The following is an 11217-nucleotide window of genomic DNA, read 5'->3' on the forward strand; positions in this document are numbered from 1 at the left end:
GGCTAAGGATTTGAATAGACATTTCTCCAAAGAATATATACAAATGGTCAGTTAGCACATGAAAATATGCTCAACATCGCCAATCATTAAGGAAATGGGGGGGGGGGGAGCACGGAAGGTGCCACTTCACGCCCACTCGGAAGACTAAAATTAAAAGTGCACGGAGGCAGTGAGGATGTGGGGAAGTTGGGATGTGGGGAAGTTGGGATGTCACGATGCACACAGGGCTGGCGGGCATGTCAAACGGGGTAGCTGCTGTGCAAACTGTCAGTTCTTCGAAATGCTAAGTATCGTTTCTGCATCAGCCAGCAATGCCACTCCTGGAATATACTCCGACGTCCATACCTAACAGAAATGAAAACAGCGCTGTCACTCTGAGACACGCTCGCGTCTGTCTCCAAGACTCTGAACCGCGACGCCCATCGCAGTAAGTCGGTCCCGCGCAGAAGCGGAGGCCTCGCACGCCGGCCGGGACGCTTTTCGCCAGGTCGGCTTCCCACGCTGCCATCAAGCGCTCACTGTCGCAAAAGATCCGTCCCTGCGCGACTCTTTCCCCTTCCGCCGTCAACCGTGACTTCGCTGCGCCCGCAGACGGCTTTACAGCACAACTGGAGAGGGTGACAGAGCGCTTTACGACAGTCGCTTTGTGGCAGTGGCTGAGGAGGAAGATGGCGGCCACCTTAGTATCCGCTGGAGGAGCGGGGTCTGTCCCAGCCTGGGGTCCCGAGGCTATTGCCCCCGACTGGGAAAGCCGGGAAGTCTCCACAGGGGTGAGGAGGCACCCGGGGTTCGGGAGATGCGCACGAGGCTTGATGCGATGGAACGATGAGGGCTGAGGGGGCTCGGCGAACTGGCGGCGGGGGCGGGAGGTGGTGTGCTCTGTTCCAGCAGGAAAGAGGTATCCTGAAGATGCTGGAGAGCGGTGGGAGGTGGAGGGGAGGCTGAAGAGTGGAACGCTGTCATTTTGCGGCACGGGGGAGGGGGGGGTTGGTTAAGGCCGGGATGGGCCTCTGAGGATTTCAGGATTGGGATTCTGCTACTCCGCGGCGTGTTGGGGCCCCCACGAGATTTTTGATAACGGGTCGGTGGCGCACGACTTTCGGACTCCAGGGATCGCACTGAGGGATCATTGAAAGTTTGTGTGTGCTGGATAATGGGAAGCGGCCCAGATTCACCCCTTTTCTCGTTTCTCGCAGACCACTATCATGGCCGTGCAATTTGAAGGGGGCGTGGTTCTCGGAGCCGACTCCAGAACTACCACTGGGTGAGCTCAGGACACCTGCGTGGCAGGTCATCCCCTCTCTCCCTTCTTTCCTTGCCTGACAGTGCGTCCTTACCCTCCACAGTCCACCGTGGGAAGGGAGGTTTCTTCCCTTCTTGGAGATAAGGATCTGTTCCAGCTCCCACTCCTTCCCAGTTTCCCTCCTCCCCCTTGGCTGAAATGTTTGCAAAAGTCTGGTCTCCAGCTAGCTTCCGTTTGGGTGAGAACTGATAGGAAATGCCGGAATGCCTGTTCTGAGCCCTTGGAGTGGGTAGTAATGGGATGGAGGTGGGAGGCCAGCGGGATCGCCCCCTCACTGTTCTGCCATCCTGCAGGTCCTACATTGCCAATCGAGTGACTGACAAGCTGACCCCTATTCATGACCGTATCTTCTGCTGCCGCTCAGGCTCAGCAGCAGATACCCAGGCAGTAGCTGATGCTGTCACGTATCAGCTCGGTTTCCACAGGTACCTGTGGGCAGGGGAGGAGCAAGTATCTGAAGGGAGTTGGGACCTGGGATGCTAAATGGTCTAACTCCCAGATCCCGACACTGCCTCTCCTGTCACTCTCCTCCCCCTCTAGCATTGAGCTAAATGAGCCTCCGCTGGTGCACACAGCCGCCAGCCTCTTTAAGGAGATGTGTTACCGATACCGGGAAGACTTGATGGCAGGAATCATCATTGCGGGCTGGGACCCCCAAGAAGGAGGGCAGGTGAGACACCCCCACCCCCCCATCAGAGCCCTGGAGCCATGCCTTTGGTCCTTCCCCACCGCAGCCATTTTCTGTTTGTCTTCCCAGTCTCTACCTCCCTTACTGTCAACTCATCTCAGACCACCCGCGTGGGCGGGTGTATGTACGTGTGTGGCATAGGGTACAACTGGTGACTTTTCTTCTCCTTCCGTCTGGCAGGTGTACTCGGTGCCCATGGGGGGCATGATGGTAAGACAGTCCTTTGCCATCGGGGGCTCTGGGAGCTCCTATATCTATGGCTATGTCGACGCTACCTACCGGGAAGGCATGACCAAGGAAGAGTGTCTACAATTCACGGCCAATGGTGAGAACTTGGGTTTCTGGGCCTGTGAACGTCAACCCTCTTATCCAAGCCAGGCCAGCACTCCCCATTCCTTGTAGTGATCCCAGCACCTGACCCTGACCCCAGCTTTCTTCGTTTGTTCACAGCCCTCGCTTTGGCCATGGAACGGGACGGCTCCAGCGGAGGTGTGATCCGCCTGGCGGCCATCGAGGAGTCAGGGGTGGAGCGGCGGGTACTTTTGGGGGACCAGATTCCCAAATTCACCATCGCCACGTTACCGCCTCCCTGATTCCTAGAATTCTAGGATACAATAAGAGACACCCCATAGCGACATAAAATTCAATAAACACTTTGTCAAGAAGAATCTGCTTTGAGGTTCCTTTCCTGACCTCAGGCCTGAACTTGTTCGGCCTACGCCCGCCTGTACGGACCACTGCTCTGAGCTGGGGGGGGAGTTGGAGACAAACCTTGGCCAGAGTGGTTTTCAAACCTCTTTCTCCAGACCATCCCCCCACACTTCCTTCCCCCCACCACACCCAGGTCCCTGGGGCACCAAGGTGTGGTTGAAACGGAGGCTCCCACCTGATGACCAGCCCCTTCCCTGTTCAGGCGCAGGGTGGGATTCAGAATCCTGACTGTCCCTGGGGTTACCTCCCCTCAGCCTGCCTCCGGCTCAGGCTCACGGTCCCCTCTTTCCACACCTGTCTCTGTCACCTCATCTTGTCAGGAGCAGCACTGTGGCTACGGTGGCTTTGGGGAGAAAGGTGGGCCTTGTTTGCGGATGGCGTTTAAGACGGATGTCGGGTGGGTGGGAGAGGACGGCCCCTGGGAGTCCTGTGGGCCCGCTGTGAAGCCCACGGAGGTGTGATGGTAAATCCGTCTTTAGCTGCCTGGATGGGAGGCTGAGAGTAGACTCTGGCCCCCCGAGTCTGTGCCCACTCGGGCCAGGGGCCGAAAGGAGTTCAAGGGTGCTTGTTAGCAGTGCCCGGCTTTCTCAGCCTTGCCTCAACTTTCCTCCACTCTGTGGATAAGGGAACTGAATACCACATTCGAAAACTTTGGTCTAGAATATGATCCTGCCCTGGAGACTCTGGGAGGTTACACGGGAGGCTTCCTGAGGAGGTGGGTAGGTCCGGGATTAAGTGGCAAAGAGCAGAGAAGGCCCTCTGATCCCAAATGTATGTACCTCAAACTTAAAATAACCCATAGACGACTTTTGATTTTGTTTGCAAAACCTGTTTACCCGGTCCTCCTTCCTCAAGGCGTCTTGGATTCCTCTCGTCCCCTTACACTCTGCATTGAGCCTGAACACTCCCCACCCACTTCCTGTCACTGGCACGTTGCTCTTCCATAAGCAATGTTACCTGAGTTTCAGGGGCACAACATAGCGATTCGACAACTCTGTGTGTTTGCTATGCTCACTCCACAGCCCTGTCTTGATCCAAGCCACCATTGTGCCTTGTCTGCCAGACGGCAACAGCCCCCTCCGTGGCCCTGCTGCTTCCACACTCCCCTTCTATAATCTCCCAAAGAGCAACCAGAGTGATTTTTTTTTAATGTTTTATTTTATTATTATTTTTTAAGTTTATTTGTTTTCAGAGAGAGAGGCAGTGTGCGAGGAAGGAAGGGGCAGAGCGAGAGGGAGAGAGAGAATCCCAAGCAGACTCCACAGTCGGCACAGAGCCTGATGCAGGGCTCAAACCCACGAACTGTGAGATCGTGACCTGAGCCGAAATCAAGAGTCGGACGTTCAACCAACTGAGCCACGAGGGGCCCCAACTGGAGTGATCTTTAAATGTAAGTGAGAACACGTTTTACCTCCTTACCATGGTCTCGATGACCCAACAGTTCCCCCAATGTTGACGCTCTAGTCACTTGTTTTTTTCTCTTCCCTTGGACCTCAGGGCATTTGCACTTATACTGGCTGTTTATCTGCCACAGATCTCCTCTTCCTTGATTTAAAAAAAAAAAAAATTTTTTTTTTTTTTTTTTTAAGTCATCTATGCCCAGCGTGGGGCTCAAATTCATGACCCTGAGATCAAGAGTTGTGTGCCCCTCCAAATGAGCCAGTCAGGCGCCCCCTAAAAACAAACTTTCTAATTATTAATTAAATTTTTTAAATTTATTTTTGAGAGAGAGTGAGTGAGCAGAGGAGGGGCAGAGAGAGAGAAAGAAAGAATCCCAAGCAGGCTCTGCACTGTCAGCCCAGAGCCTGACGCGGGGCTCCATCTCATGAACTGTGAGATCATGACCTGAGCCGAAATCAAGAGTCAGAGGTTTAACCCACTGAGCTACCTAGGTGCCCCCTAAAATACGCTTTTTGTAGAGCAGTTTTAGGTTCATGACAAAACTGAGCGGAGATTTCCTGTCTGCCCTTGCCTGCCCTCACAGGTGCACAGCATCCCTCACTACCAACATCCTGCGTCAGAAACGTTTGTTACAATGACTCTACACTGACCCGTGGTTTCCCGGTTTCCACTTGGCTACTTACATTCAGGTCTCAGATGCCACCTTATCAGAAAGCCCCTCACTGACTACCTGGAATTTCCAAGCCCCCCCCCCCCCACCCCTCCTGCCCAACGTTCAAGGTACCGCGTGACTCCCTCCACAGCGTTCACCGCCCTCTCTCTTAGCTCCTGTGTCTACGTGCCCTAGGAGGAGTTGAGCCCCGGGCGGGGGTGGGGGTGGGGTGGAGGATGGGGAAGAAGAGACGGGTCTCTGCTTGGTTCACTGATGCATCCTCAATGCCTGGAAGGGAGGGGACGCACACGCTTCCTCGCCTCATCTGCGGTCCCGTCTGGCCTCCAGCCTCTCCTCACCCTCAACTCTGAAGCTAGATTTCGGGGCACCCTCCCTTCTGCCACCCCCACCTGGGCCCCGAGTTAGATCAGCTGTGTCACTCACTACTCCCGCGTCCCCTACCATAGGTGCTATGCTTCTCCCCCTGAGCGCCGCACCCCAGCCCCGGGGGGGGGGGGAGGGCCTCGGCCCTCAACCGCTCCCCACCCCGCCCCCCCAACAGACACGCGCGCGCACACAGCACCTGGCAGCTCTGAGTATATTTAATGACAAGGTCGTGGGGGCTGTGGGGCCAAACAGGGATCACCCAGAAGTCTGGGGAGGGAAGGTTGCAAAGTTCAGCCCCCGGTCGTCCCCATCAAATGGTGGAGTCATTGGCCGTCGCCGGGTCGTGCAGCTGGTGGCGGAAGGAGAGTCGGGCCTTCCTGCTGAAGTAGGCGCCAGACCCTAGGGAGGGTATCCCTCCCTCAGCCACGGTGGGGGCTTCAGCCTGGCTGGGGTTTGGGTCTGGAGGGGCAGCGGAATCCAGGCCTGGAAGGGAGATGGGAGGAGGGAGAGGGGTGTTGCGGCCCGTGTTCTTCCTTCCTTCCCCATGGTGAGGACCCAAGAGGCCAGGGAGGCCACCTGGGGTCCTGGGGCCCCGAGAGGGGGTGTGGAGAGAGCAGGCCTGCGACCTGGGCGGTCACTCGGGACCTGCCACGCAGAAGGGCCCCTGCTTGCTGTGATGCTGCTGTCACCGTCACGAAGGTGCTATTTTTTTTTTTTTTTTTTTTTACGGGGGCTTCACTTGCTCATTCGGCAGCGGCCCTGCGAGGTATTTAGGCGGCCCTGTGGGGAAGCCCACCTCCCACCCGCAAGACAGACCATTCCTTTCCCTCCACTGGCTTGACCATGTACCTTTGTCCCCGGTGCGGTCTCTCCGCCTCCCTGCCAGCCCCCCTTTTTCCTCAGCCACCCCCTCCCCATACCTGCTCCTCTTCCAGTCCTCTGCTGCCTCCGGCACCCACACCATGGGAAACACCATGCCCCCTTGAGACCCATCTCACCAGTGGAGGAGACCAGGGTGCCGGGACTGGTCAGGAGGGCCCCAGGAGGAGGGGTGTGGCTGGCAAGCCCCCCCACTGTGGGCCAAACTACCACTTAGCCTCAGACCGCCTGGTGATTATAGGCGCCAGGGGATGGAAGGAGGAGGAGAGGGAGGAGGGAAGAGGTGGACGGATACCCCATTCAGACACCTATCCTGTCGCGCCCCCTTAATTTGGGAGCCCTCTCTGATCTCCAGGGAGAAGCAGGAGGCCACTGGGAGGGGGGAGGTGGCAGAGACAGACACAGAGGGGCTGGGGCCACCGACAGGAGCCGTGAAAATCCGCTGACAGCTTGCTTCCAGCCTGGATGCTGCTGGGGACTCACTGGTATTCTGGAATGAGAATTCAGAATGCCCATGACGTAAAATCATAAAGAAAAAAAAAAATAGTCTGTTCTCACGGAAGGTGAAATTGTGCTAGCCGAGGAAACGTTAGGTTCTCACTAAACGGTCCGGGAGCTCTTGTCGCCTTTAATAGGACACTGACGATGGATTAGTTATGCTGTGCCAGGTAGATTCAAGGGACTTTTTACTTGTTATCTTGCTTAATCATGTCAGTGATGCCTGGAGGTACATGTTATCACTGTCCTGATTTTACAAGCAAGGTCACGGAGGCAGCTGGAGCGGGGACTCCCTCCACCCCCACCCCCTGATCCCAGCCCACTCTGTGCTCTGCAGTGAGCTTCCCCGCATCAGGTGCTGATGCCCTCAGCCGGGCAGGGGACAGGGGTGGGGGGAGCAGAGCACCCTCGTCAAGGACTCTAAACGCCCCCCAGCACAGCCGTGCAAATGTGCTCTTAACTTGGGAAGTTGCCGGCTCTATTGGACTAGCAGACTCAGAAACCTGTTTCTTGTTTCTTTCCTTCTTTCTTTTTTTTTTTTTTTTTACATTTAAAGTTTATTTGTTTTGATTTTGAGAGACAGAACAGCAGGGTAGGGGCAGAGAGAGGGGGCAGGGGATCTGAAGCAGACCCTGCGCTGACAGCAGAGAGCCCAATGTGGGGCTCGAACTCACAAACTGTGAGATCGTGACTTGAGCCGAAGCCGGACGCTTCACCGACGGAGCCGCCCAGGCGCCCCTGTTTCGCACTTCTAAATTACCGGTCTCAAGGGGCGCCTGGGCGGCTCCGTCGGTGAAGCGTCCGACTTTGGCTCAAGTCGTGACCCAGCCCCGAGTTGGGGCTCTGTGCCAACATCTGGGAGTCTGGAGCCTGCTTCCGATTTTGTGTCTCCCTTTCTCTCTGCTCCTCCCCTGCTTGTGCTCTGTCTCTCTCTCTCAAAAGTAAACAAATAAATAAACATAAATAAGTCACCTTTATTGAAGTGAAAATTTACATGCAATTGAATACACACATCTGTGTCCAGGTCTGTAAATATTAACAAGGGTACACACTCGTGAAATAATCACCCCAGTCGAGATACAAGACGTTCCCATCACCAGCTTCCCTTCCTTCTCTACGCCTCCCACCCCAGACAGCTACTGATCTCATTCCTGTCCAAACAGATTGGATTTGCCTTTTTCCGGGCTTTATTTAAGTGGAGTCCTAGAGTATTACTTCCGTCTGTCTGACTTCTTTCAGCATAACGGTTTTTAACTTCGCCCAAGTTGTATGTGTTTGCAGCTTACTTGAGGTTTTTTGTTTTTTTTTGGTAACAACAGTTTTATTGAGATAGAATGGACATACCATAAAATTCATCCTTTTATTTTTATATATATTTTTAAATGTATTTTTTTTATTTTTTTTTAACATTTATTTATTTTTGAGACAGATAGAGACAGAGCATGAGCAGGTGAGGGTCAGAGAGAGAGGGAGACACAGAATCCGAAACAGGCTCCAGGCTCTGACCTGTCAGCCCAGAGCCCGATGCAGGGCTCGAACTCACGGACCACGAGATCATGACCTGAGCCAAAGTTGGACGCCCAACCGACTGAGCCACCCAGGCGCCCCTAAATATTTATTTTTGAGAGAGAGCACAAGCAGGGGAGGGACAGAGAGAGAGCGAGACACAGAATCGGAAGCAGGTTCCAGGCTCTGAGCTGTCAGCACAGAGCCCGACGCAGGACTTGAACTCACAAACCGGGAGATCATGACCAGAACCGAAGTCAGACGCTCAACCAGCTGAGCCACCCAGGCGCCCCTAAAATTCACCCTTTTATAGGATCCAATTCAGTGGCTTTTACTATATTCATCAGTTGAGAAACATCAACTAATTTTATAACATTTTCATCATCCTTGAAAGAGAGCCTGTACCCCCTGTCGGTCACTCCCCTGTCCTTCTTCTCCCCAGCTAGTGGCTAACCTACCTTCGGTCTCTACAGGTTTTGGACATTTCGTCTAAATGGACTCACATAATATGTTGTCCTTTGTGTCTGACTTTTTTTCATTTAGCATATTCTTTTCTTCTTCTTTTTTTTAAGAGAGAGTGGGGCGCCTTGGATGGCTCAGTCAGTTAAGCGGCCGACTTCGGCTCAGGTCATGATCTCGTGGTCCATGGGTTCGAGCCCCGCAGCGGGCTCTGTGCTGACAGCTCCGAGCCTGGAGCCTGCTTCCGATTCTGTATCTCCCCCTCTCTCTGTTCCCTCTGCCACTCGTGCTCTGTCTCTGTCTCTCAAAAATAAATAAATGTAAAAAAAAAAGTTTTAAATAAAGAAATATTAAAAAAATAATAACAAAAGAGTTGGATGCTTAACCGACTGAGCCACCCAGGTGCTCCTTCCTTAGCGTAATATTTTCAAGACCTGCCCCTGTGGCAACGCGTGCTAGAGCTCCATTCCTTTTTGTGGCCGAGTGGTGTACCTTGGAGGAACCACCATGTTTTGTCTGCCCATTCAGCAGCTGAGGGACGTTGGGTTGTTCCCACGGTTTGGCTAGTTGAGTACTACCGCGTGCAGGTCTCTGTGCGCCCGCGTGCTTTCAATTCTTCTGGGTCTTCACCTAGGAGCAGAATTGTTGGGTTGCCATAGGGTAGCTCTACCATTGACTTTTTCTCTTTCAGTTAAAGGGCGTTTGACACACAATGTGACCTTAGTGTTGGGCGAGTACGACACAACATAGCGATGTTGGGCGAGTACGACACAACATACCGATTGGACAACTGTGTACATTATGCTACATGCTCCGCAAGCGTAGCTCCAACCCGTCACCACACGCGGCGCTGTTACAGTATCACTGTCTATAATCCCTGTGCTGAACCTTTCATCCCCACGACTCATTCGTTCCCTAACTGGAAGCCTGGACCGCGCTCTCCCCTCCCCCTCCCCTCTGGTAACCACCGGTTTGTTCTCTGTATTTCTGGATCTGTTTGTGCTTTGTTTGGTCATTTTTTTACATTTCACATGTAATGAGATCATATGATATTTGTCTTTCGCGAACTTATCTCACTTAGCATCATACTCTCTAAATCCATTGATGTTGTTGCAAATGGCAAGATAGCATTCTTTTTTTACGGTTGAGCAATATTTCTGTGTGTGTGTGTGTGTGTGTGTGTGTGTGTGTGTGTGTACCACTCTTCTTTCTCCGTTCAATCAATCAGTGGACATTTAGGTTGTTTCTATATCTTGGCTATTGTAAATTATGCTGCTATAAACATGGTGATGCATATATCTTTTTGAATCAGTGCTTTCATTTTTTTTTTAATTTTTTTTTTTACATTTATTCATTTTTGAAAGACAGAGACAGAGCATGAGTGGGGAAGGGGCAGAGAGAGGGGGAGACACAGAATCCAAAGCAGGCTCCAGGCTCTGAGCTGAGCTGTCAACACAGAGCCTGACGTGGGGCTCGAACCCATGGACCACAAGATCATGACCTGAGCCAAAGTCGGACACTCCACGGGCTGAGCCACCCAGGCTCCCCAAGAGCACTAGGATTTTAAACACAGAAGCCACATTCTGTGACAAAGTGTTTGTGATACATATATCGGCTAGTGGATTTGTATTCAAAATATACAAGGAACGAATTCAGAGATACGACATCGTTTTTAAAAAATTACCAAAAGCTGGAAGAGACACTTTGCAAAAGGAGATTATGCAAATGGCCAGTAAGCACGTGAAACTCGATCAGCTTCATTACTCCTCAGAGAAAGGCGAATAAAGCTACGACGATTTACTTCCTTTACCCTCAGAACAGCTAATGCTAAAAAGTTGGGCCACGTCAGATGCTGGCCACGCCGTGGAACCACCAGAAGTAACACAGACTGGTTTGGGAAAAGCAAAACGGAGCGACCACTTTGGGATCCAGTCTGGCAGTTTCTCATAAAGGCAAAATGCACTTTTTACAGGCCCTGGCAACGCCTCTGCGAGCTATTTACCCACGAGAAAGGGAAACGCTTATCCACACAAAGACTCCTACAGGAATGTTTATAGGAGCTTTATCGCAATAGATTAGAAACAACCCAGATGTCCATCGGGAGAGATAAGGAAATCCGCATTTGAAAAAAAAAAAAAAAAAAAAGAGGGCATAGGGGCGCCCAGTGGCTCAGTCGGTTGAGTCTGCGGCTTTGGCTCAGGTCGTGATCTCGCGGTCTGTGGGTTCGAGCCCCGCGGCGGGCTCTGTGCTGACAGCTCGGAGCCTGGAGTCTGCTTCGGATTCTCTGTCTCCCTCTCTCTCTGCCCCTCCCCTGCTCGTGCTCTGTCTCTTTTTCTCCGAAAATTAAATAGTTTTAAAAATTAAAAAAAATAAATAAATAAAGGGGGCATATTTTGTCTTTTAGAACCTGAGAGTTTCCCGCCTGCTCCCGGACTGTGGGTCCCCGGAGAGCGGGCTCGGCGGCGGCCGGTTCGCTCACTGTTGTGCGCCCGGAGCCCGGCCCGGGGCAAGTGGCGAGACGTGGTGCAGGAGCGGTGTAGGAGCGCACGTTCCCCAGCCCCCGGCCGCCGGCCCCCGGGCCCTTGCGCCGGCCCTGCCTCTACCGCCGCCTCCCCCCGCCGGCCCCCGGGCCCTTGCGCCGGCCCTGCCTCTACCGCCGCCCGCCGCAGTCCCCGGGACCAGCGCTCGCTCGACGGCCTTGCGGCGGGGCGGGCGCGGAGGTGAGGCCGGGAG

At 53.4% G+C, this 11217-nt stretch overlaps 1 protein-coding gene and 1 long non-coding RNA gene across 3 annotated transcripts in view; one reads left to right on the forward strand and one right to left on the reverse strand.

Annotated features, from left to right (window-relative positions):
* The first annotated feature begins 635 nt into the window (after positions 1–635).
* On the forward strand, positions 636–2653 carry PSMB6 (proteasome 20S subunit beta 6). The gene is made up of 6 exons (XM_040453462.1): positions 636–770; positions 1197–1264; positions 1597–1728; positions 1844–1973; positions 2172–2316; positions 2442–2653. Exons 1-6 carry the CDS (start codon positions 669–671, stop codon positions 2582–2584), a joined length of 720 nt encoding a protein of 239 aa, XP_040309396.1. The 5' UTR covers positions 636–668; the 3' UTR covers positions 2585–2653.
* A 2686-nt stretch (positions 2654–5339) lies between these two features.
* Positions 5340–11217, reverse strand: part of LOC121016056 (uncharacterized) — an 11736-nt gene continuing 5858 nt past the window's right edge. Inside the window, exons 2-4 of one of the 2 annotated variants that reach the window (XR_005784084.1) lie at positions 8977–9114; positions 6317–6511; positions 5340–5625 (exon numbers count right to left, since the gene is read on the reverse strand). This is a non-coding gene — a long non-coding RNA (uncharacterized LOC121016056). Of the gene's footprint in view, positions 5626–6062; positions 6512–8976; positions 9115–11217 lie in introns of both variants that reach the window. The other variant, XR_005784085.1, reaches the window with a different exon arrangement.

The sequence above is a fragment of the Herpailurus yagouaroundi genome, unplaced genomic scaffold (assembly GCF_014898765.1).
Source record: "Herpailurus yagouaroundi ecotype Mexico unplaced genomic scaffold, PumYag 208, whole genome shotgun sequence".
NCBI lineage: Eukaryota > Metazoa > Chordata > Mammalia > Carnivora > Felidae > Herpailurus > Herpailurus yagouaroundi.

Coding starts and splice junctions, on each gene's coding strand:
- PSMB6 (XM_040453462.1), top strand. CDS start 669: ATGGCGGCCACCTTAGTATCCGCTGGAGGAGCGGGGTCTGTCCCAGCC. Junction 1,729..1,843: donor TATCAGCTCGGTTTCCACAG/GTACCTGTGGGC, acceptor CTCCCCCTCTAG/CATTGAGCTAAATGAGCCTC. Junction 2,317..2,441: donor TCTACAATTCACGGCCAATG/GTGAGAACTTGG, acceptor GTTTGTTCACAG/CCCTCGCTTTGGCCATGGAA.